This window comes from Podarcis bocagei, assembly GCF_964188305.1.
Source record: "Podarcis bocagei genome assembly, chromosome: 7".
NCBI classification, from domain to species: Eukaryota; Metazoa; Chordata; class Lepidosauria; order Squamata; family Lacertidae; genus Podarcis; species Podarcis bocagei.
In genome coordinates this window covers 20,806,523-20,832,399 of record NC_138132.1, presented here as the reverse complement: position 1 = coordinate 20,832,399, position 25,877 = coordinate 20,806,523, and the positions used below count along the sequence as shown (strand labels likewise).

Genomic DNA, 25,877 nt, shown 5'->3' with positions numbered 1-25,877 from the left:
CCTGTTCCATCGGGTTGCCCTTGGAACAGAGTTTGGGTCACAGCCGTGCATGTGTCTACTGCAGTCTTCCCCAACATGGTGTCTTTCCTTCCAAATATTTTGGAATGAAAAATTCCGTCACCCCTGAGTGTGGGCCAAACTGGCTGGAGTTGACAGGAGCTGTAGTCCACAGTATCAGTAGGGCACCAGGCTGTGGAAAGCTGATGTGCAGATAACAGCTACTCTGGTGCTTTTCAGTAGTGGCTCCCCATTTGTGGAATGCTCTCCCCAGGGAGACCCGCCTGGCACATCACTAGATACCTTTAGGTAACAACATTCCATTTTAACCAGGCTTTTGGTTTTTAACTTATCTATGACCACCTGGAGTGGAAGGGATGTTTTTAATGTATCTTTCTCCCCCCCCCCTTTGGTTTTGATGTATGTATTGAGGGAAGGGGTTGTTAGTCACTTTGAGCTGTTGTGGAATAATAATAATAGTGTTCCAGTAAGCTGTTAATGATGTTTGGTATACCAGTCCATAATGTGATCAGTGTCAGAAATGGCCATGTGAGGTTGAATGGCGTTCTTCCTCGCAGCCAGGTAAGAGCTAGCTCCAGTTACTGCTGCTTTGATAACCATTGTAACAGACACATGGGAACTGTCAGGAAACACTTTCCCTACTTGCTATTGTGTTGAAATAAAATATTCTTTAAAAAACACACACACCTCGGAAGCCCTTCAGTAACCTTTACCAAAAGTGTAATACTGGCACACCTAGACAGGGCCCTTGTTTGCCTCTGTTTCATCAATTCCCGTTTCCTCCACTTTCTGTGTCTGCAATGGACAATTACCCACAACAGGTCAGGGAGGGCATGGGTGGATTAAGACACTCTAGAGCAGGGGTAGGCAACCTAAGGCCCATGTGCCACAAGCGAACTGCCCACGAACTGAGCCGCCCACTCAGTGAGTCCCCGCGCGCTGTGATAAACCGGCGCGGTGCAGGGATTCACTTCCGCAGTGCCAGAAATCGCGACTGCGCATACACAGACACTGGAAATCGCATCTGTGCAGGCACTGGAAAGCACTTCTGTACAGACGCCGGAAATTGCATCTGCACAGATGCAGACGCCAGAAATCGCGGCTGCACATGCAGTCCAGCCCACGAAGGGCTCTCCACTGGAGTGAACAGGCCCAGGCAAGGTAAACCTTGCTGACCCCTGCTCTAGAGCAGTGTTTCCCAACCACTGTGTGCCGCGAGATGTTGCCTGGTGTGCCGCGAGATGTTGCCTGGAGGGAGGCGGGCGAGTCGGGTGGCGAGAGGCGGGGCGGCGGCGGCGAGAAGAGGCCGCCCAGCGCGGGGCTCTCGCCGTCTGCCTGCCTGGCTGCCTGCGAGCTCGGCGGGCAGTGCCTCCGTCCGCAGCGCCCGCCTCGCGGCTCTCATTCCCTGCCCCTGCCAAAGCTCACCCAGCCAAGCCGCGCTCTCCTTCCTGCCTCGCTTTGCTGCCTCCTCCCCCCCCCACCCCCAAAGCTTGGAGGTTCCCCGGCAAGGGGGAGGGAAAAAATACACTTTCGTGCGTCCCTCCCGGCGTGACGCTGCGCGCTGACGTCACGGGGCTGTAATGGTGGTGTGCCTCGAAATTTTTTTCATCAAACAAGTGTGCCTTTGCCCAAAAAAGGTTGGGAAACACTGCTCTAGAGATCAGTAGTTGGTTTGATACATGTTTGTTGAATTTTTTTTCCTTCAGAATCACAAATCAGTGATAGAGAGGGGAAAATACACCCTAGGATTGCTCCTCAAAATATAAGGAGCAATATCATCTTGCTGTTCTTGAGTCTGGGTTCAAGCGTTCAGCAGGAGGCGTTATGCAGTGTTTCTCAGCTTGAGCATGCATATGAGCGATAGCCTATATGGAAGCATCTTTGCATAATCTCCCTATTGTTCCATCAGGGAAGGAGTTTTGACAGGCTGCCTGCCCTTGGAGTGCCAGTTGCATGCGTGCAAGAAGATTTCGACACTGCATTTAAGTGTGCAATATCCCTGTGCCTTCCGTGACATCAGAGCCTTTGTGAACCCAGTCCTGCGTGTCCTCTGTGATCTGTGAACAATGTGACCTTCACACCATGAACTATGGAGTTAGCTGTTTCCCCCCAGTAAAGCTGTCCACCCGTTCAAATAAATGTTGGCTGATTAATTGGATGAGTTTTGGTTGGTTAATGGATTAAGATCCATCACAGGGTACATGTCTGATGGGGGTACATGATGATACAGCCACCTTGCTGAAGCTAAACTGGACGATGGCCAGGGAACCCCACAAACATTGCTTTGAGTTCCACGAAGGAAGGAAGGCAAGATACAGGTGTGCTAAAATAAAAATAAAAAAATCTGCAGAAACAGGCATGCAAGAGGCCAAGCGATCGTTTGTAACAATAAGCAGATTTCTTCTGTTTCTAGATGATGTGTGAGCATACATTGCATCAGGTGTTCCAAAATGCGTTTTTCTTTCTCCCACTAGGAAGAATCTCATGGCACCTTGAAGGCTGGAAAATTTATTATGGCATATGCTTTTGTGGACTAGCGTCCTCTTCACCAGATGCCTGAAATATCATTGGGATTGTGTGTGTTTTAAGGTCCCAGCCACACCATACATTTAAAGCACATTTATGCCACTTTTAACAATGCTAGGAATCATAGGAACTGTCGTTGGCCCCCCAGCTTACTAGGGCCAGGAGCTTTGCATTATTGCCAACCTTGTCTTGTAATGGTCACTCACTTAGGTTTTTTCATAATTTCTCTGTCTGTTATTTATGCATTTTGTTTCCTTCCGGCTTCACTGCTCCCTACCACTGCTCTCAAAAAATGTACATACGTCTCTACCAATTATTAAAAAAATGCTTCATACATCTGACAAAGTGGATTCTAGTCCATGAAGGCTTATGTCTACCTTAGAATAGTCTAAGGTACTATAGCGCTCTTTGCTGTGTTTGCTGCCCTTCTGGAACTGCCCTATTGTGATGGTCATCTGCAATTTTTATGAACACTTGTGTTAAAGTAGTATTAAAACAATTCACTCGCTTAATCAGGGGCACCCTTTTAAGGCGATTGTTCAGTTCCATTTCCAAAGTTTTAATCAAACGTTGCCTCCCTAGTGTTTTATATTGATAAATGACACATGTGTGTGGGGGGGTGCCTATTAGGATGTGTGGGGTTTCTTGTCTGGAAGGAGGGCTTGCCAACCTTGCCAGTGGGTGCTTGGCCACCCAGGTCTGGAGGTGCTCTTATTGCGAGGATAGGGAACCTTGGGGCCGATGTGCCCCCTACAGCCTTCTCTGTGTGACCTTCAAGAGTCTCACTAGGCCACACCTTTCAGTCCTCCCTCATTCCTTCCTAAAGTACCTGATGGCGGATCTTGCCTGCCTGGGTGGAGGTAACTATAGGTGTATAGACACCACTCGCTTTCATGTGTCTGGAACGTAGCCTACTGTCACATCCATTAACATGCCTATTTGGGTTGCTGCTCCCACCCACCCCAAGCATTCAGCCCCAGAAGATTGTCCATTAGGAAATGACTCCCTTACCTTCCCGTAGGATTTAATGGCAACCACTTGCTTACATAGGAGAAAGCCAAAAGGTGCCCTTGGAGACATCTTTGTGGAGGGGCCTTGGTCTGATCCCTGCCCCTGCTCCCCTGCCTTCCATCGCTGAGGCTTTCTTCTACTAGAGGATTACTAGGACCCAAACCTTGGTATTTTCTAACTATATAGTGAGAGGGAGAAAACACAGTTCTTGAGAGAGGAAAGGCACCTCCCTCTTTCTTTCTCCCCCACCCCCAAATTCTCCAGGATACTTGCTGTAAGCTGTCAGGCCTTTGGCAGGTCAGTTGTCTTCCCTCTCCATCCTCAGTTTGTTATCAACGGACGCATGAACATTTCGCATACCAAGCTTCTCTCAGCCCTGGACTTCCTGGATAGACTTGCACAAGCTCTAGTCCTTCGTAGTTATGTGTAGGGTATACTGGTGTTGACGCTGGAGTGGGGCAGGTCTAAAAGGAGAAGAAGTCACCTGCAAGTGCCTATTTGCATGCAGAGACTCTGTATGATTGGGAAGCCTAGTTGCATGAAGCCCTTCTCTATGAGTTGGTGTCTGCACACAGCATGTTGTTGCAGAAGGACAACTCAGCCGGGGGTGAGGGGAGACCTGTGGGCATGAGTAACACCTGAAGAGGGCGTTTCTGGCTGAATTCTGGTTCCTTAGACCAGGGCTTGGAAGCTTACACCCAGGGGCCAAATGTGGCCCTCGAGCTTGCCCTCTGAACTCTCCCCGGACCACAATCCTCACTGGCCATGCTGTGCCCCCCAAGTGCTTTTGCCTGGCTAGAATGTTGTTGCTGTGACCACTTTGCCTCTGGTTCTGCCCACCAATTATATTTCTTCCTTAAACGGTGGCCCTCAGGCTGAAAAGGTCTCCCCATCTCTGCTTTAGGGGTGTGGGTGTAGGTGTAGAGTAGTGTTTCCCAAACCTAGGCTGTCCAACTGTTTTTGAACTACAGTTCCCATGATCCCTGGCCACTGGTCCTGCTAACTAGAGATGATGGGAGTTGTAGTCCAAAAACAGCTGGAGAACCAAGTTTGGGAAACACTGATGTAGAGGCTCAACTGCCATAATGATCCTCTTAAGCTCACAGGTTCATGTTAGGTGGTTTGGGTTCTTTTCTTTTCCTTCCCCTAAAATGTCGTTTTGATCACAAACTTGCGTCTTCCTTTATCTATGATTTTCCCCAAGTATGTGGACGCTGATGCCTTCTTTGTTGGTAGCCCTGTTTCTTTCCTAAACTGAGACTCTCAGCCACCTGATTTTACTATGAGATTGAGAGAGCAATGATACTACCTGAAAGCCCACCAGGTCTGGGGCGGAGGAGAGGGTTGCAAGATCCAGTTCTTCTCCTGCCAACCCTGTTTGCTACCTCCAGTTCCCAGAAGTTGAAACCACCACTTGCTCCTACTGTTGCAGTTTGCACAAAAAACAAGGCATGCACTTATAGACTAAAGCACAACAAAGTGTTTGGTCCATCCCCCCATTGCTGCAGTAGCAGTGCCAACACTGAAGTATGTACGGATGTGGAACTGGGAGCACCTTTTCTACCTCATCACAACCCTGCTTCTAATTTTCTGCTGATGGACGTTAAAATATATTGTTTTCCCTCTTCCTGCAGTCCAGAAGTGAGACCAGTCTGAGCTGTATGGATGAAGGGAAAGTTTTGCCCCCACTGTAATTCATTTCCCACGTATAGCTGTTTCCCCACAGGAATGTATAGCTGCCATTCATTTCCATGACATAAAGTATAGGGGTGAACTGGTACTACACCTGCTCTGCTGATCTCTCAATTAAGAAGCAAGTTTGCATCTAACTGCATAGTCCTATCCTAGTTTCTGCTTCTGGGCCAAATCACACCAGGTGCTATCACTGACATTTGTAAGCTGCTCTGGGGCCCTCTTTTTGACTGAAGAATGGGATAAAATAACAGTTACCCCACCTGCCCTGCTGCCTTAGCTGAACACAGGTTTGGTCTCACCTGTCGGCTCAAACATACCGAGAATTTCCCAATGGAACCCAGAGTTCTGTCTCACACCATCCATTGCATTGAACAGAGAGCAACAGTTAGAAAATGAAGAACTCACAAGAATTATAAGGAACTTTCATTTCCTGGCTGGTTGCTCTCTACTGCAGTAGTAGACCACATGTTCTGTGGTGCATTTTGAGATGATCCTGCTGACCTCTCTTGATGCAAAAGTGCCGAAAACACTTTCTGGAACAATGAGCAAATTCTGAATAGCAGGCCTTCCTTTGACAGTCTATTACAGCTATACTATATGCACACAGTGGAGAGAAAGGAGGAAGCATTGGCTAGGTAGGTGTTACTAGGTTTGCACATATGCCATACCCAAATCAGCGCTGAATAGCAGCATCTAGCCTAGGGTTGAGGAACCTTTGACTCTCCAGAGATTGCTGGTTCAACAGAGCCCATCATCTCCAACCATCCGCCAGGTGGGGTGGTGCTGATGGGAGTTGGAGTCCAGCAACGTCTAGAGGACCACAGGTTCCACAGCTCTGATATAGACTAAAGCATGTGCTGTGCTTATCCACAGCTTACAGCAGCTGTCTACTACCAGTAATGCTTCCCCTTTGCAGCACAGTTCCAAGAACAGCTGCATGGGGATGCAGAAGGACTTGAATTCGAATTTAGAAGCTGTTGAAGCAACCACCCACTAAGAGAATGTGAGAATCCACGAAAAATAGGTAAAGAGGAATAATGGCTCTCATGCTTCCCTGTTGACCTTCTCCAGGAGTTGCTCCACCCATAATCTGTTGTACATTTTGCATGCCTTCTGTCACCCAGCGGCCATTACCTCCAGCCTTGCATGCAGTGCCTGAGAGTTCCCTAAATTTCTTTGGGACCTTCAGAATCAGACCCCCAACATGGATAAATTTCTGGCTATGTCTGGGGTTTTTGTGTTTGCTGAGACCCAGACTCTCACCTTTCAGAAGAGAGGGACAGCAGGCCCAGGAACTTTCTCTGCACATCCAAAGATGAGTCCACTATGTGCTCAGATGTGGGTCTGAGGTTACTTTGTATAGATGTGGGGAAACTAGTACATAGCTCTTGGGTTTCCATGTAAAGTTACCCATGTGTTGGGCCAATTCTCTTATACACAGTGTGTCAGTTGTGCATGGATCAGTCATCTCAGACCCTTCTTTGTGTGCCTCCTCCACACGAGGTCTGGAGGGTGTCAACATGAGAACAGGCCTTTTTTGAGGTAGCTCCCTCTTTGTGGAGTTCTCTCTCCAGGGAGGCTCCCCTGGCACCTTTGTAAGATACCTTTAGGCGCTAGGCAAAAACATCCCTCTTCCCCAGGCCTTTGGCTAATTAAACCATCTATGGCCTTTTACAATGGGAGTATTGTTTTTGGTTGTTACTGTGGTGTGTATTTTTGTGTCTTCATATTGTAAACTGCTCAGGGATTCTTGGATGAAGGGCGGTATAGAATTTTCAAAAATAATAATAAATAATAAAGAATGACTGACTTGCCCTGTCCGTAGTAATCACAGCAGCCACATACGGAAAAAGCTTTGATTGCTGCTCCTCTGAGAAGTGCAAACTGGCCATTTTGCACAGAATTCCCAGTAGATGTACACAGGATTTGGTGTCTTTATGTCCATACATTTGAATAAGCTCTGTGATACAAATCTGAATGATGCCAAGTAACTCTGCAGGCGTATTTTTGAACACGTGTCTTGCTGCTCTGCCATTAACACTTTGTACACAGCCCTGCCCAGGTGTTTTGTCTATTGTACACTACCCTGGAATCTGATTGAATAAAGTGTGACTTAGAAATGTAAATAAATCCTCCCCCTTTATTTTCAAAGGATTGTGTGGGCAGTGGTGGTGATGGGGAGGCGCCCCAGAGTTGTGCAGCGGTGTTGGAAGAAAGGGGTTTAACCTTGGCTACATGGGTGATCTGCTGTAAGGAAAGGGCCGGGTGGTTTCTTCCTTGAACGTGACCCTCACTTGTGACTCCAGTTCCTTCTCTCTTGCCTGGCAGAAGGAGTTCCTGGGCTTCCATTCAGAGGATGACGCCTCTCAGAGCTCGCTGCGTGCTGCTCTACGTTTTAAAAGAGGTAAGGGTGCCATTGCGGGTGCCTCTTGGTGGTTTTCTGGCTAATCTGACAGTGGTCTGGAACATCTGCACACACATTTAAGTCCCAGCAATAGCAACATGGAAAAACAACATGTAAAAAACTGATTAAGAAATTCTGTTGAACAGAAACAAGCATAGCCAGACTAAACTAATAATAATAGTAATAAAGCACAGCATTCTGTCAGAGGGCCAGACTACATGTCACATGTTAATAGCATGTTTAGATAATGTGTGACTCTCTTACAAAAAAAAAGCAGGCACGGGGAGTCTAGATGTGGTGTTTTTTGTTACAAGAAAGCTGTCCGAAGCAAGCGATTCATTATATTAATTAGTTGCCCTGCTTGTGTGTCTTGATCTTCAGCTCATGGAATACTGAGATCAACTTTATGTAGTGAAAATAGACAGCTACATCTACCAGTGCCATAGTACAAGTGAGAAAATGAAACAGTTACAGTATAAAAGCAGCTTCCAAAATTTGAACTAAAACAACAGCAAAGGTAGCCTTTGGCTAATTAAGCCAACTATGGTCTTTTAAACTGGGTGGGTAATTTTTTTTTGTTACTATGTTATGCATTTTTGTGTTTTGATGACGTACACAGCCACCCTGTGATCCTTGGATGAAGGGTGGCATAGAAATTTAATATGCAATGAGAAGCCCGGCTCTTTTACCATCTTTTTGTCATGCCGTTTGCCTTAGCTCAATTGCATGCTACCAGATACGGAGTTTCACCTTCGTTCCTAGCAAATTGTGTCTTCTTCCTTTCTGTTGTTACAAGGGCTGCCAACCGATGGAAGAACGTTTAACTGGTTCATCAGCTGACTTACAAAGAGCTGATTGAGATTTTTAAAAAATGTGTATTATCCCAGCTTCCCTATAGGTGCATTCTGGGGAATACTGAAGAGAATCTGAGAGAACTGTTAGCTTCATTTATTTAACAAAATGTATTGACCACTTGATTTTAAAAGAAAGAACTCTAAGCAATTTATATAAAATAGCATTTTCTTATTAATTGTTTATGTATATTGATCAATTCAACAAACTTTAAAAGCAAGTCAAAATGTGGATAAAATCAGCAGCTTAAGGGACAAGTAGACATAAAAAAAACAAATAAAAATTATGTATCTGGGTAGGCTTGCCTAAACAAAAGGGAGTTTTTAGTAGGCGCCATAAACAAGACAGTGACTGTCATATCAACAGGCAGGGAGCTCTGGAGCGTAGGTGCTGAAAAGCCTTGACTCCTCAAAAGTGGGGAATACATGTCGAAGAAATCATTGGTCGAAGAAAATGCCTTCTTCAGTGTCCTGCTATGTTTTCCTGCTAGTAAGGAATTATGGGTGCTGCCTGTCTCGGTGCACATGCTGTCAGTGGTGCCACATGTGCTCACCTGGAAGCAGTTGTTTGCTTACTGTAAGTGACCACTTCAACTGTTTCGACAAAACTGTCTGCAAGTTGAAGTATTGAGAATCCTTCTGCTCTCTGGAGGTGTGCTTCCCAGCATGTTATATCCAGGGCCTGGTGCTGTACACACTGCCCTTGTAGGTTGGAAACTCCAGAGGCATTTTGACAGCCAAGGTTTCCTTCTCTCCTTACAGGCGCAGGGCTGCCAGCACGTGGTCGGAAAAAAAGGGGGCTTGCTGAGGACACCCTTTCCAAGCGGCTGTCGAAGCAGAGAGCTGTGGAATCCCAGAGGGAGCGGATGGTGAAGGCTTTGGCTGAGCTGCTTCAGAGCAACAAGGGGTCTCCAGCAAGGACAAATCGGCTGTCGGCTTCCAGCCCCCAAGCTGGCGGCATGCTTCCTGAGCAGCCTGAAGCAGACCCAGAGCCTGGCGACCCCACTAAACCCTCCGTCTCCCCTGCCCTCCCGTCACAAATGGAGAAGGACCTCAACTCTGTTGTGTCGCCCAGGCCGCGAGGCCGGCCACGGGGCTCTTTCACAAAGAGGCTCGTTGCGAGACCCAAGCCTCCTTGTCAAAGCACCAAAGCTCTAGATTCCACCCTGGAACCCAGCAGCAGCAGCAGCCCTCGGTCACCCTCACCGTGCCAAGCGGCCAGCCCCTCCCCTCCGCCCCAGGAGCCCCCGAAGAAGCCGCCACTCATCCTGAAGTTCTTCTCAAAGGCCAAGCGGCACAAGTCTGGCCAGCTGGTGGTGACCCACGTCCGGCTAAAAACTCCTGGGCACAGGAGGGGCCGCAAGAGGAAGTGGAGCGTTGTACCGAGGAAGGGAATCTCCCCACTTCCTTCCCGGTCTGTATCGGAGTCAGAGGCACCTTTGTCAGAGTCAGACGGGTCTGCCCCAGAGCCGGAACAGAAACAGGAGTCTTCTACTCCAGAATCTCAGGCAGAAGTCCTTTTCCCAGAGCCAGAGCCCCAGCCAGAACTTGCTGCCCCAGAGCCAGAGCCAGAGCCACAACTGGAGGTGATTGCCCAAGAATCTGAGCAACTGTCAGAGGCTCCTGTCCTGGAGCTGGAGGCTTCTGAGCCAGAACCAGAAGCTCCAGCACCAGGAGGTGGCGTTCCTGCTTCACCCAGTGAGATAGCTGGCCAACAAGAGCACCAGCAGCCCTGCCCGCAGAGTGACGGGTCAGGAGTTGTTTCCGAGGAGGGGACTTCCAGCATTGCCCTTTCCACGCGGGCGCAGTGTTTGAAAAGGGGTCGCGGGCGTCCTCCCCTGACCGCTACGCAGCGGGCCCAGCGTTTGGCTTCTCAGCACCTGCCGGCCAAAGCCAGAGAGGAGGCTCTAGCAGCTGCACAGCAGCCTGGCGGGCCTGGCTTCGAAGAGGCGCCAGGTCACAAGGCCAACTTCCTGAAGAATATCCGCCAGTTCATCATGCCCGTGGTGAGCGCCCGCTCGTCGCGCCTCATCCGGACCCCCCGCCGCTTTATGGACGAGGTTCCGCAGAAGGCAGCCAAGCCCGTGGAAAGCGCTGCAGCAGACGGGCCTTGTGCAGACAAGCAGGAGACTCCCATGCTGCCGTTGCTGGAGACTCCCCTTCAGCTGACTCCCCCAGCCCCTAGCTCCCCTGATAAAGATACCTCTCGGGCCCTGTCGCCCCCGCCTTCCCCCAGTGTGCCCCTCCTAACTTCCTCCATTCCCGCCCTACCTGAGAAGCGCCGTTCCATCCTTCGGGAGCCCACCTTCAGGTGGACCTCGCTGAGCCCCCCGTCGCCCCCCAAGGATACGGGCAAGGCGCTCTTCCATCTTCCTTGCGAAGATACGTCTCCTTTGCTCAGCACTCCAGCGCCAACCCCATCTCCCCCGGCCAAGCGGACCCCGCTGCTGCGAGCCCCCCAGTTCACACCCAGCGAGGCACACCTGAAGATCTACGAATCTCTGACGGTGTCTCCTGAGGAATCTGATCTAGTGCCTGCGTCCCCCGAGCTCAGGAGGGACCTCCCTGCGCTCCAGCAAGAGGGTCTCCTGCTCCCTTACGAGCCAGTGGTGACCCGCAGTGGCAAGAAGCTGTTGGGAAGGACGAACCACCTTGCCCTGCCCCTCTTCCCAGAGGTTTCTAGGCCTCTTGGGGCTCAGGGCAAAGAGCTGATCACCATGGAGGATGTCAATTCTCCTGGCGTAGTTCACAAGGTGGCCATCCGGAGGATTCTGCCTCCGTCGGCCCAAGTGGAAGAGGAGGAGGAGGATGAGGATGAGGAGGAGGTGGCAGCTGAGAGTTCAGAGAGTGAGGGAGAGCCAGCTAGCCTGCGCTCGGAGGCACTGAAGCCCCCTCCAGAGGAGCCCAAGCCCCTTATTACCCAGCTGTCAAGCATGGATAAGGTATACAGCTTGCTCACTCGTGCCAAGGTGCAGCTGTACAAGATCGATCAGCAGAAGCACTTCAAAATGACGCCGGTAAGAGAAGCCTCAGGGGTGGGAGTGGCAAGGCTTTGGCGCGATAGGCAAGGCTGTGCATTTGTAGAAGGAAAGGCCGGTGGTCTTTGGGGCCTCGGTTAATGATTTTGCTTCATCTGTTTTGTTTTTAAGCTCCATGCCCCCCCCCCACTGTGGTACTGTGTACTGTTCATCAAGAGACGTTGTAGGTAAAGTTAACGTTAACCCTGTATAAGGGTCCACATAGGTCATTTTTTCCATTAAAACAGAGATGGGGTACTTAGAATCATAGAATTGGAAGGGACCCTGAGGATCCTCAAGTCCAACCCCCTGAAATGCAGGAATATGCAGCTGTCCCTTACTGGGATTGAGCCTTCAACCTAAGCATTATCAGCACCATGCTCTAACCAACTGCGTTATTGAATTCCCATCAGCTGCATGCAGCATGGCCAGCGGTCACGACATTGGAAGGACCACAGGTTCTCCATCCCTGCATTAAAAGAAGTTGTGATAATTGGGCCAGCCAAATAAGGCTGTGACCTAAGAATCTTTCTGGATGAGACCAAAGGGTCATCCAGTCCAACAACCTGTTCTCACAATGGCCAAGCGGGACCTGAGAGCAACACCAGGTCCCACTTACGCTTTCCAGGAACAGGTAGGTTCAGAGAGGAATACAGCCTCTGATCCTGGAGATAGGGCACAACCATTGTAGTTGGTAGCCATTGGTAGACCTGTCCTCCACCAAGTTGTCATCCAAACTGGTGGGCCATGACCAGTGTTAGAAACTGAGATATGAAAGCTAGGAGCTACGTGGCACCTTAAACCTAGGTTATGGTGCGCTTTTTAAACAACGAAGAATACAAAGCTGAAAATGAATGAACTGCGGCTAAAATGTTATGTTCATTTTTCACATGGCCTAGTCCTTCCCCTGCCCACCCTCCTAATATTCTTAAGAGGGTCTCTTCTCCAGTCTTCAGAGAGTAGCTGGAAGCGGGGAAGTCTTCAGAGAGTAGCAGGAAAAAAGGTCTTCCTTTCCTTCCACTCTGCAGCTTTAATCTGAAATCTTAGGCGCAGTACTGCGCCCAGAGCTCAGAAACTGCTTGCACTGATGAAATTCCCTGTTGCAAAATGCGCCTAGAACAATGGGTGTTTCGAGCACTGGCTATGACTACATCTTGGGGCAGGAGATTCCATAATTTAAATATGCTCTGTGTGAAGAAGCATGTCCTTTTTTCCTATCTGGATTCTTCCAACATTCTGCATCCTTGAATGACGCTGGATTCCAGTATTATGAGGGAAGGAGAAAAACTTGCCTTTTCTAAACTAAAAGTCCCAAATATTGTAACCTTTCCTCATAGGTATAGTTGATACATCGCCCAGCACTGGTTTGAGGGCCAGAGTGTGATGGTGCCTTCACCTGGGGGTGTATCGTGGGTGAAACTGCCATCGCTCCTGAGTTACACTGCCACCAGCACCCGGAAGGAGAAACAAGCTGCATTGGCCAGGGGCCCACAAGACCCTGGGGTGAAACTGCTGGCATTCCTGCTGAGGCGGCTTCACCCCAGTGCATCGTGGGGCCACCACCCAATGCAACTTGTTCCTTCCTCTGCTTTTCAACATCGTGATGTATCACGATATCATGGTGTTCAATTGGTGATAAATTGCAACATTGAAAAGCTGATATCACCCAGCCCTTCTCATAGGTGAGTTGCCCCAGCCCCGGGATCATTTTGATTTAACTTTTCCGTGCCCTATGATATCCTTTTTGAGGTGTGGTAACTGGAACCGTACGCAGTAATTGTGAATGCAGGCACACTATATAGATTTGTATGACGGCATTAATACATTGGCAGTTTTATTTACAATCCCTTTCCCTAACATGGAATTTGCCTTTTCCACACTGCTGCTTGTTGGGACTGCAATTGCATCGAGCTATTCCCCATGGCTCCAGTAACCCTTTTCCTGTTACTCACTGCTGGTTCAGAACCCCTTAACCATATATGTGATTTTTTTTTTTTACCCAAGTGTGTGCCACTTTGCCCTTGTTTCATCAAATCGCATTTGCCATCTTAATGCCCATTCGCCTAGCTTGGGTGCATCCTTTGGGAGCTCCTCGCAGTCCCTCACCATGCTGCACACTAGGGTGTCATCAGAGAACTTGGCCACCTCATTGCTCATCCCTAAATGCAGGTGATTTATAAACAAGCAAAAATACTGATCCTTGGGGGAATCCGCTTCTTACATTCCTCTGTCACGAGAACTTCCCTTTTATTTCTACTCTCTGCTCTGCCACCAAGCTTTGGCCCTTCCCCCAGACAAAAAAAGACGTGCACAGCAGTTCTAAGAAAGACCAACACATGGCATGGCCACATCCAGGGCAATGTGCTAAAGTAATCAAAAGTCCTTTGCAAGGAAAATGGTGACCTGTTTAGATTATGCAGATTAAGCATAATCTGTTTTGCATAACTTCACGTTCGCTTGTCAGGGCTGGAAGCCAGGCAGGGTACTGAAAGTCCAGCCCCCGGCCACGGCAAAATCTACATCTCTTTCCCACCATCAATTGATCGTTTTATGTGTATGTCGCTTTCCCAAAGTTAAAACAGTGCTCGAGGCGGCTTGCAACATGAAAACATTTCATAATTACAAATATAACAGAAGTCATAAACAATTAATGGAACATCAAAAGGTACACATTGAACAATTTCCATGTAAATCATAAGATCTAAAATAAAGAAATGGAAAATTAATATAGATAACGGCAGCAAACCTCCCTTCCCTGCTAAATAATACTCCAGCCAAAGAGTCTGTTCAACAGCCTCAGCTTTTGTAACTGGAGTCAGTCAAGGCCCCGGCTTCCCAGAGCAGGTGGAAAAAGGCCTGTAAGGTAGGGAGCATGTCTTCCAAACTCGCAGCTGAAATGGTCTCCACAAAACACATACACCTGAGATCTGATCAGTTGACCACACACCTTCAAGCCTCTGATTGTAATCTTAGGAATGTAACACTAGCTTTTAAAAGTCTGAAAGCGGAGAGTTTCTGGATACTGAATTCTGCATTGTAGATTATGTTCTGTGCTTGACTCTTACTTGGGAATACCTTTTCTACTTCAATCTGTGTCTAAAGAGTCTGGAGTTGTGTTTAAATAAGCTAAACCTTATATTATTTGAACCACCAGAATTTCTAGGTAAGTGAAATTCTCCATTTTGCATTCAGAAAGCACTCTTTGATTTTATTACATTAACATAAAGAGCAATTGTGCATAAATGCATGTGCTTCCATTTTGAAAGCTTTGTTTCTGGTTGTATAATTAATGTTTGGGGTCCCCCCCCCCCCATAGCTTTTGATTTTTGTGTGTGTGTTGGGGAAGAAAAGCCAAGAACCCTGAAATAGACCAGTAATGCATTGCAGGGGGTTGGACTAGATGACCCTCAGGGGAAGAAGGAGGGAGAGAGAGAGGCTGAGGCTGAAGGTGGTGATTGAGATACAATAGCTATACTGAGAGTAGAAGTCACACAGCTCCCACTGAAGCACCTCTTGTTTTCACGAGTCCCACGCAAATGGCCTTCACTTTTAGGGAGCCATGACTGTGGGTTTCCAGTGTCATCTTTGTTTTGCTTTTTAAAGAGAGTCTGAATTTTTAGTACCAGCCATTGGACTGTTCAGAGGGTGTGTCCAGTGCTTTGCAATGCAGTTGTGTCTCCATAAGTTAGCCAACATGGTGCCCTCCAGAAGTTGTGGACTATGTCTCCCAGCATCCCTGACCATTGACCATGCTGGCTGGGGCTGATGGGAGTTGGAGTCTCAGCAATATCTGGACAGCACCATACATATAGGCATGTTCTGTGTTTGTGCAACTGGCATTACAGATCAGTTTCTACAAACACATTTGCAGGCTGAGAGCTGCCATTATGATGGGGAGCGGCCAGTGTTGCTTGGGACATTTGGTATACGCAAAAAGAGTCTCAAATGCTAACTAACCAACTAACTACCTTTCATCTGTGTGTCTCTTCTCTATAGGGGTGTCAAACAGTCAATACTGAGCTCTTTGAGACTCCAAAGGTTCCCGTTAAGCAGGAGGTGACTACTGAACTCAAAGTGGCAGAAGAGGACAGGAAAGAGGACAGGAAGCAGGTAACTCTTTGCATGTATATACAGTGGTGTAGCTGAACTCCGGTTAGTGACGATGATTCTGGTTTCCAGAGCAATGGATCCTATGTAGACACAGGCATCCTCTGTGCAGATTGCCTTTCTTGGCCTGGCCTGCCAGTGGCTTTTAGCAGTGCAGTCCTTCTCTGTACTCCTGGCAAGCGCCGGGCGGTACAGGTTCACTGAGAACTGGGGGGTGGTTTTTCAGGGCCGGCCCTGCTGTTTACCATTCATGCCCATGGCCGATCCTAATTCTCTTCCCTTGCAGGGCCAAGAGTCCCCCCTGCAGGGCCCTCGGATCAAGCACGTGTGTCGGCATGCCTCAGTGGCCCTGGGGCAGTCTCGTGCCATGGTGCCAGAGGATGTGCCGCGCCTCAGTGCCCTGCCGCTGCGGGAGAGGGAGGAGATCGCTGCATCGCCCACAGTAGAGGGTGAGTGGTTGTGTGGGGATGCCAGCTTGAAGCTTCCTTTCCTTTACACTCTGTGGCCTCTTTTTAAAGGGTGAGCATGATAACGTGAGGAGTGCTGAGCTGCAAGATCACAGGGCTAATAATGGGCGCACTAATATGTGGCATCTCCTTCTGTAGCTATGTGGCAAAGATGTTTATTGATCCTCGGCGGGATAATCAGGGGAGCGATAAGGAAGACTGGAAAACCAGTGTTAGCTCTGCACATATCCTGGAGAGCACTGCCACCATGCCATATTCAGGGGACACCGGTTTTGGCTAGGACTGATGGTAGAGCTGGGCAATATATCAGTATATCATCCAAAACCGGTTTGAATTCTGTATCGTTCTATCGCTTTCATAATTTTTCACCTGGCAATATATTGCAAATCATGATGTGTGTTAGGGTTGGGCAATATAGCATCCAAAACCAGTTCGAAGTCCGTATTGTGATACCAGTTTCATAATTTTTGACCTGGCAATATATCACAACTTATTATGTATATGTGTCTGTGCTATGCAAACACCACTATGTGGAAAAAAAACCCGGGAAGCCAGCCATTGCTTCTACATAGCCCCATCCTTATTTCAGACATTGTGGTATATCAGTATATCACGTTGTTTAGCTGGTGATATACCGCAGTGTTGAAAACCAGATACAGTTGTAGCTTGGATCCCAAACTCGGAACATTTTGGCTCCCAAATGCCACAAACCCGGAAGTGAGTGTTCTGGTTTGCGAACATTCTTTGGAAGCCGAACGTCTGGTGTGGCTTCCGCAGCTTCCAATTGGGTGTATGAAGCTCCTGCAGCCAATTGGAAGTCGTGGTTGCCGAACGTTTTTGGAAGTTGAACAGACTTCCGGAATGGATTCCATTCGACAACCAAGGTACGACTGTATTGCCCAGGCCCAGTTGATGGAGGTGAGGGGCAGGGCCTCCTCCGACAGAAGCCCCATGGGTGGGGACTTCCGTGTGAACAGTTCCTCATTGCTCAAATTCGAACTTTCTTCAGGCCTCAGAGGTTGGCGCAAAGGCTCCTGGGATTGCTGGGTGCTGTTTCCGTGCCTTTTTTGCCCCTTCTGGGCTCTTCTAGGCCTGTTTTGTCATTTTAAAATTCACTTCCGCGCATTTGTGCAGTTAGGCATCAATCAGAGGCACGTAAACGAGGAGTTGCCTGTACTTTCTTTGGGAGGAGCAATTCCATACTTAAGCCTTTAGTGTCAAAGTGAAAATTCAGGAGCCTTTACACGGGCTGAGTTCCCTTCTTGCCAATAGCACACAGTCTTACCTAATTAAAAGTCCAACTCTTTGGAAAGCTGTTCGCCAGTGGAACAGTCTCCTTTGGGAGATCGTGGACTCTCCTTCCTTGGAGGTTTCTAAGCAGAGGTTGGATGCCCACCTGTCATGGATGCTTTAGCTGAGTTGGGGTTGGACTAGATGACCCCAGAGGTCCCTGCCAACTCGACAATCCTATGATTCTCTGACCTAATAAGTGAATGAGATCCTTTTGTGGCCTGGTCCTTTTTACATTGTCTGCACCGAGCTTTTCTTGCGCCCATAGAAATATTTGGGTGACATACAGAGATGTTCTCTGGGGCCTCGAGATGGAGCTGCATTCCGGTCATCTTTTTGAACTTTCCATTCCGCAGAGACCTCCTCAGCCTCAGAGAGCGAAAGCGGCCACCAGAAGCAAGTGAAGGCAGATACGGCCGTCAAGGCTGCGCCACCCCCTGTGCGCCGCCACGTCTCCCACCATCATCACCACCACCACCACGGCAAGAAGAACAGAATGACGCGCTGTGGGAAGTGCAAAGGCTGCCTGAAGCTGCAGGACTGTGGGGAGTGCATCAACTGCCTAGACAAGCCGAAGTTTGGCGGGCCAAACACCAAGAAGCAGTGCTGCGTGTGAGTATGTCCAGGGGGGTTCCCAGTTCGTTGCTGAATTTTGCCCTCCGGCTTCTCTCTTCTGTGCTGCTTGGGAACTGGGAGCTATGCCCGAAGAGTTCTCTGCCCAGCCAAGAAAATAGGTGATGTCCAGTGGTTTTGTGGCTGAGGTTAGGTAGATGCTGGAGTTGCGCAGCTCCCATGCAGAGCTCAGTTTTGGCTGCAGAATCTTGCCTGCTAAATGCCTTGGCAGCCACTACCTGCAAAACAAGTTCCCGGGCCTTAAGGTGGGGAAGATAGGCCTGTAAGTGTGTAGACGTTTGCCCCATTTCGACAATGGAGATTTGCATACTACAGCAGCTTGTCTCTTGTTGGATTGGGGAGCACAGGTGCATATTTGCCCAACCACGTGCCAATTCCAGTGAAGTCTGGAAGTGGTTGGGTGGTTTGTTTATTTAGCATACTTACGTCCCACTTTATAGGAGTTGTAAAAGCAGCTTACGCAGGATTCTTAAAATAAAATGGTGCCCAAATCGAGTGGAAGAACAGAAATAAAATGGTGGTGCCCACCCGGAATCAGGATTATTTAGGCAGTGTTTTCTGCCCTCATCCTTATTCTTCCCTTGCACTATATTTGGTAGCGGCTCCCATTCATTTCTCTTGAAATTCCATTAGGGAACGCAGTCCTCAGCCTGAAAAAGGTTCCTCACACCTCACCTGCTTTTCATGGTGAACTCAACAGCTTCACCTTCTTGCATGCAGGTAGTTCTGGCAAAGGTGAGCTGTTTTGTTTAATCTCAAGTTGAGGTATCTAAACAGCAGTGGTAGAAAGCAGGGACTAGCAACTTTTTTGGGAGGTGGGGAACCTGGAGATGTGCCACATAGCCTTGGGAAGCTGCATCCCCCCCTCCCTTAGCTTCAGTCATCCTCAGAAGGGTGGACAGGTGTCAAGGAGGATGGGACTCCTGTGTTTTTAATAGCTATGCAGAAGAGGTTTCTGAGCTGAGGCAATTCTGTCATGCAAGAAGGTGAGAGGATGGCTATCTGTTATACGGGCAGTAGGCTCCCCCAGGAACCTATTTATAGAGCACGCGTCCTGATTTGCTTGTGGGGAGGTTATATGACAATGAGCAACCATCCTGATCTGCTTGTGGAGTGGTTCGTGCATCTTATTCCATGATGCATTTTCCCATCACATTCCTAACTCCAAAAAGTCTGATTTTTTAAAAGAAAAAAAGTGAATTAGTTGCCCCTAGGGCTGCAGAGCACTTTAATCCACTTGTAAATTGTGCACACCAGTCCCTCCCACAAAATATTAGTAAATCTGGAGGCGCCTACTGTTTCCCATAGCTGTGGAGATTAGAAGCACGTTGTTTTAAAACAAGGACCTGAGTTACTGTCAGGGACGCGGGTGGCGCTGTGGGTAAAACCTCAGTGCCTAGGACTTGCTGATTGTATGGTTGGTGGTTCGAATCCCCGCGGCGGGGTGAGCTCCCGTCGTTCGGTCCCAGCTCCTGCCCACCTAGCAGTTCGAAAGCACCCCTAAGTGCAAGTAGATAAATAGGTACCGCTTTATAGCGGGAAGGTAAACGGTGTTTCCGTTTCCGCCACGTGACCCAGAAGTGTCTTCGGACGGCGCCGGCTCCCGGCCTCTTGAGTGAGATGAGCGCACAACCCTAGAGTCGGTCACGACTGGCCCGTACGGGCAGGGGTACCTTTACCTTTACACTGTGCATTTGTACATGTTATTGCTTTGTTGTTTTGTTTTACTTGTTTGTATCCTGCATTTTATTCTGGGAACTGCCCTGAGATCTTATGATGAAGGGTGGAATAATAATAATAATAATAATAATAATAATAATAATAATAATAATAATAATAATAATACAACCCCAGTCCCATGGAAAGCTCTTCCAGCAGAGATTCAGCAGGCAGGCGCCTTCTGTTTTAACTTTCAGGCATTAGCTTAAACTTCTCCTTGCTACTAGGCTTATGCAGACAATTAAGAATACATCTTCTGTAATTGATAGCTGTGTGCGTTGGGGGGGGTTAATTTAAAAAACCACATGTATTTTATTATATATGCTGTAAACTGCTTTGATATTTTCAATGAAATTGCAGCATACAAATCTTACAAACAAATGAATGCCACTGGCAAGAAAAGAGCCTTTCCTTTCTCAGATGGGGCTTTCTTCCCCACTGAGGAGTATTTGGCCAGCTGTCCATCACTGCTGGTGTCTAGCTCCACAGTATTCTGTCTGCTTTGAGCAAGACCACGTACTGTGGGCCCTGACCCTTTGCTGCCTTGGTGGGAGGGTGTGGGCCAGAGCTCCTTCAGCTCCTCCTGCGCTGGTGGACCAGATAAGAGTTTCTTTGCGGCTGATTTCTTTGCTCTGACCATGTCATGTCTGGCTAACTGGCAGGTATCGGAAGTGCGACAAGATCGAGGCGCGGCGGGTGGAGCGGCTCTCTAAGAAAGGTAACGATTGAGTGGCTGTACATGGGTGGACTGATCATGTGCTGCTGTGAGTTGGCTGAGTGATTATGTGTGGCCTCTTCCTTGGCGTCGTTACGATATGATACGATATCTTTATTGTCATTGTCCCATACAGAACAATGAAATTGAAAAATCTACATAAGACATTCAAAAGCCCCCAAAAACTCTGAAACCCCATTTTAAAATACAATATACTATAGAGACTCCTTATGCTGCGTTTAGAACCAGAATTGCATTTTCGTAGAACTGTTTCTCAGGCGGCTAGTCCTGGTCTTTATAACCCTATACCTTCTTCCAGAAGGCAGAAGCTGAAAGAGATCATTTCCGGGGTGCGTACTATCCTGCGTACTGCAACTGAACATATTTCTACCTGCGTGTAAACCTTTTGGGTCCAGTCCCACATGTACAGTGGAGTAGGGGTTGGGTGCAGGAGTTCTGTACTGGATACCCAGCCGTGAATTGCAATAAGCACTGGTTTCTACATCGTGATAGAATGGATGATGACATTCAGCACTTAAAAGACATATTCTTGTTCTAACAGGCTTTTGATGTTTAGTGGTCCGTCACTTATAAAGTTTTGTGTTAGTCTGGGGCTGCTGTTTTCATTGTCGTTATCTGTGCATTTTGAAACTGTGTGTTTTGATATATCTTTAACTGTTTTTATCGATATGACCAGCTATGTTTGTTTTATCTTCCTGTAAGCCGCTTTGGGCAAAACCTTTCTGTGGGAAAGTGGGGTGTGTGTGCAAATGGACTTAATTCTTCTGCTACTACTTACTTATTGTCCTTCGCATTGTGTATTGGTGGGTTATATTTTGCAAATTCACGTATTAAATTGTTACACGTTGTTAAACAAGCTCTGTTTTGTGGAGAAGTTGAAATTTGGTGTCTAAGCCTCTTTCAGATACTGGGAAGAAAGGTTGAAGCTTGTGGATATTGGGTGGGGAGAGAGAGAAAAAGAACGGGGTGTTTAGTGCCAGTCTTGCGTTTAATGACTCTCCTGGTAGCTCCAGACTGCCAGAGAAGGGGCAGATCTCCCTGTCCCTCCACCATCAGGGCACTTGGCGGAAGGAAATATTTTTAGTAGCCTGCTAAGAGTCTAGTGGGCTGCATTTATTTCTGTGCTGGCTGCAGAGAGGAAGCTTTCCCCTCTTCTCCACAGCTAGCATACAACTAAAGGTTGGTAGTAAAAAGAAATCGTAGGCTAGTGACATCTGTAGGCTTCTTTACAAGTCCAATTCACAAGCCATGGTAACTGCGCTGAAGGGAAGAGTCCTTCTCCCACAGATGTAAGATACTCTGCCTGCTTCCAGGGGATTTGGGGCATTCCCTTTAAAACATGGTTTTCATGCATCATTTACCAGTATACTTTTAAAACTGCGAAGTCAGGAACACATCTTGTGTATACAGAAAATAAATAGAATATTAATCAGAATGAACCCACTGGAATTTAATGGGCATGTCTAACTTTGGTCTGTTAATTTCAGCAGGTGTGCTCTGAGTAGAACTGACTTGAATGTAACCATCTGTGTACAGGATTTGTTCTAGCAGGTCCATCCTATATCCCGTGGCTTCATTGCACTTGTGCAGAACTCGAGGTGCTCTGTTCAGGTGGCTCCAACCTCACTTGGTGCCAGTGGATACTTCTTCCATAGCGCTGTAGCAGGTCCATCCTATATCCCGTGGCTTCATTGCACTTGTGCAGAACTCGAGGTGCTCTGTTCAGGTGGCTCCAACCTCACTTGGTGCCAGTGGATACTTCTTCCATAGCGCTGTATGTTTGATCTCTCTCCCTGGGACGTGCCCCATGCGGTTTGGAACAGAGGTAGCGTCCTTGTTTTGACCTTCAGCATATAGGAGGTTCCAAAGCATCCTTCAATAAGCCTCTAGTGCTACTTGTTCGGGAGTATCAGAGTTGTGTGTATGTGTGTGTGGAAGAAAGAGAGAGCTCATGTGGCCACAGTGATATATTGGGGCTCCTTTTGCCGCTTAGCTGCCTTCTGTGCCCTGTGGAAACTTGTGCAGATGGCATCCAAGCATGCTAGCAACCAGGCTCTTGGTGATTTGCTCCTTAGACACTCTGATTGTTCATTTTAGGAACTGGCTTTTCATTTGGCTGATTTAGATTTGTAGCCTGTCCAGTCCCAAGAGCTCAGGGCATATGAGAGAGAGAGAGAGAGAGAGAGAGAGAGAGAGGGAGAGAGGGAGAGAGACCTGCATTCTTTGCTACATTTTTTAAAATAGGATACAGTGGTACCTCGAGTTAAGTACTTAATTCGTTCTGGAGGTCTGTTCTTAACCTGAAACTGTTCTTAACCTGAAGCACCACTTTAGCTAATGGGGTCTCCTGCTGCCACCGCACGATTTCTGTTCTCATCCGGAAGCAAAGTGCTTAACCCGAGGTACTATTTCTGAGTTAGCGGAGTCTGTAACCTGAAGCGTCTGTAACCCGAGGTACCACTGTACAACACTTCCATAACAGTGACTCTCTCCGCAAATTCATATTTGAGTTCCCGTTTGGAATCTGCCTTCACCTTGCAATGAAGGAGGGGACCCTGGGATGGGTTGCCTCTTCCATTCACACCACCAGGAAGGAATATGTAAACTGAGACACAGTGCCCTCCTAGTGGGATGGGCAACCCACTTCCTTGGCTCCTCTCCTGCTGAGCTCCACCGCAGGACTGGGGCATGTCCCATTGGGAGAGATCGAAAGCTCTGCAGGCTGGTAACCTCTTTTCTTTTTCCCTGATCATTCCTGTGGGTATTGTCAGATCTATTTAAAAAAAACCCTCTCTACTACTGAGATAGGGGTCTTCTTGCAAAGTAAGGCACCTCTAATCATATGGAACATAGGAAGCAGCCTTATACAAGGGCAAACATACTTGTTTACTCTGGCTTTCTCCAACCTGGTGCTCTTTAGATATTGCTGGTCTACAGCATCCCTGACCATTGGTCATCCCTAGTGGGACTGGTAGGAGTTGTGGTCCAAAGGATCTGAAGGGCACCACGTGGTCTACTCCAGGGTCTCAGGAATAGGTCTTTCTGATCAGTGGCGTAGCGTGGGGGGTGCAGGGGGGCCAGCCGCACTGGGCGCAACATCTGGGGGTTAGGGTTAGGGGGTGCAAATCCACGGGTTAAGGGGCGCAAATCCACGGGTTAGGGGGCACAAATTACTTGCCTTGCCCCGGGTGCTGACAACCCATGCTACGCCACTGTTTCTGATCCCTCTAACTGGTGACACCAAGGGTAGACCCAGTGACCTTCTGTAAAGTAGGTGATCTACTTCTGAGCTATCATCCTCCATTGAGTAGTCAACAGCTTAACTTACTCATGACTTTGGTTGTATGCACACTGTAACTGTAAAGCACATTCTTTCCCTCAAAGGATTCTGGGCACTGCAATTTACCCCTCACCAAGTTGCAATTCCCAGCAGCCCTTAATAAACTACAGTGCCCAGAATTCTTTGAGAGGAATGTGCTTTAAAGGTTAGTGTGTGTGCTGCCCCCAAGTCTCAATTGACTCGTGTGTGTATTGTCTGCAGGTGTCATTCCACTGAAATTGAGTGGGGGCTGTTTTTCCTAGATCAGGGGTGGGGAATCTCAGTCCCACGAGCCAAAAGTGGCCATTCCTCCGGACCCACAAGTTTCTCCCACTACCTCTGCTGGCTCCAGCCTTTACTGGCTCTGCTCCAAGCCCTGCTTGAGTGCTTTTACCTGGCTGGAACTGATATTTTATTTATTTATTTATTTATTGCATTTATATCCCGCCTTTCCTCCAAGAAGCCTCAAGGTGGCATACGTGCATGGTTCTCCCCATCCTCATTAAATCCCCACAACAACCCTGAGAGGTAGGCTGAGGCAGCCCAAGGTCACCCAGCGATCTTTATGACTGGGTAGGGAATTGAACTCTGGTTCTCCCAGGTCCTAGTCCAACACTTTGACCACAACACCACACTGGCCATCTTTTCCACAGTGAGCTGTGTCCCCAAAGTGGCTTACAGCAAACATTCAGAATGCAAAGCATAAAGGGAAGTCACCAGTAAATCCAAACAGGACAAAACCCGACAATTTTAGCAAACAGAATAAATTCAGTATGACAGAAGGAATGATCTGGACTTAAATGTATAAGTTCAGAGCAGAAAGACAGTAAAGTTGTAGGGGCTGATCTTGCTTCACTCCACAGAGTCGTCATAATAATAATAATAATAATAATAATAATAATAATAATAATAATAATAATATAATTTTTATGTATATCCCGCCCTCCCCAGCCAAAGTTGGGCTCAGAGCTGGGCTCAGAGCGGCTAACAACAGTAAAAATAGCACAATTTACATAAAAGCACAGTCAATTAATTGAAATATATTCTAAAATCAATTACAGAAGGAGGAGGTTAGACTGTGCCTTGGTCAAAGGCCTGGTGGAACGGCTCTGTTTTTCAGGCCTTGCGGAAAGATGTCAAGTCCTGCAGGCCCTAGTCTCTTGTGTCTCTTGTGACAGAGCGTTCCACCAGATCAAGGCCATGGCTGAAAGAGCCCTGGCTCTGGTTAAGGCTTGAATGCGTTCAGAGAGGGAGGGAGTGGTCTTCTTGCCAGGCTAGATGACTTGCAGCTGGATCCTTCATCTGACTTCCAGGGAGTGGCTTCCTTTGATGAAAAGGAAATGTTGGGGAGGGCAATGATGGTGGAAGTTCCACTGCTAGTCTTACTGCATTCCAAAAAGCCCCAGCAGCCCATCTTAAATGAGGGGAGGGTCTAGATTGCTTACAGCTAACTCCCTCATCTCTCCTCCAGAGGAGGCTGACAGCAGCAAATGGGAAATTCTGGGGAGGACAATGATGTTGAGTCCTCTTCCACTGGAAGTTGCAGGTGCTGGTCTTGGAATGTGTCCTTGAACAGTGATTATTATTATTTCATTTCATCATCTGGTTGCCTTTTAGAGTAAGAAATAAAATGCAGCAGCCTCCCCGTCCACAGTGTTAGGACGTGCAGGTTTATGTGCCTTTTCTCTTCGCCCTGTCCTCCTTCTGGATGCTTTTGAGTTCTTGGCTCTCATAAAATGTAGTAATTTCTAATGTGGCTATTGTAATAAAGTGATTTTTTTTTCCACCTGGGGGATGGGCACCAATACAGCTCCTTGCCAACAGTGCAAGGAACCCCAAGAGAAAGACAGTATCACCTCCCCTGACCTTTTGTTTTCTCAAATGAGGGATTTGAGAGGCAGGGCAGAAAGGGGGGGACAACTTTGCAACCTTGAGGCTGCTATACTGCTCTGTGCTATCAATGTGGGGGCATTGGAACCTGACCTGCAGTGACTCTTAGCCTTCGCTTGTGAGGAAAACCACAGCTATCAAATCTCCAAAAGGGGGGCGGACCTTCCTTCTTCCACCATGTCTAGCCACAAGCT

The 25,877-nt window shown here is 48.0% G+C and overlaps 1 protein-coding gene across 3 annotated transcripts in view; it reads left to right on the top strand.

Annotated features, from left to right (window-relative positions):
• The window catches only part of KMT2B (lysine methyltransferase 2B), a 62,653-nt gene that overhangs the window by 5,418 nt on the left and 31,358 nt on the right, over positions 1-25,877 (top strand). The window contains exons 2-7 of one of the 3 annotated variants that reach the window (XM_081201846.1): positions 7,582-7,654; positions 9,268-11,522; positions 15,519-15,632; positions 15,916-16,078; positions 17,743-17,998; positions 20,401-20,456. In XM_081201846.1, coding sequence (XP_081057972.1) covers positions 7,582-7,654; positions 9,268-11,522; positions 15,519-15,632; positions 15,916-16,078; positions 17,743-17,998; positions 20,401-20,456 — 2,917 coding nt within the window. Of the gene's footprint in view, positions 1-7,578; positions 7,655-9,267; positions 11,523-15,518; positions 15,633-15,915; positions 16,079-17,742; positions 17,999-20,400; positions 20,457-25,877 lie in introns of all 3 variants that reach the window. The other 2 variants (XM_081201845.1, XM_081201847.1) reach the window with 2 other exon arrangements.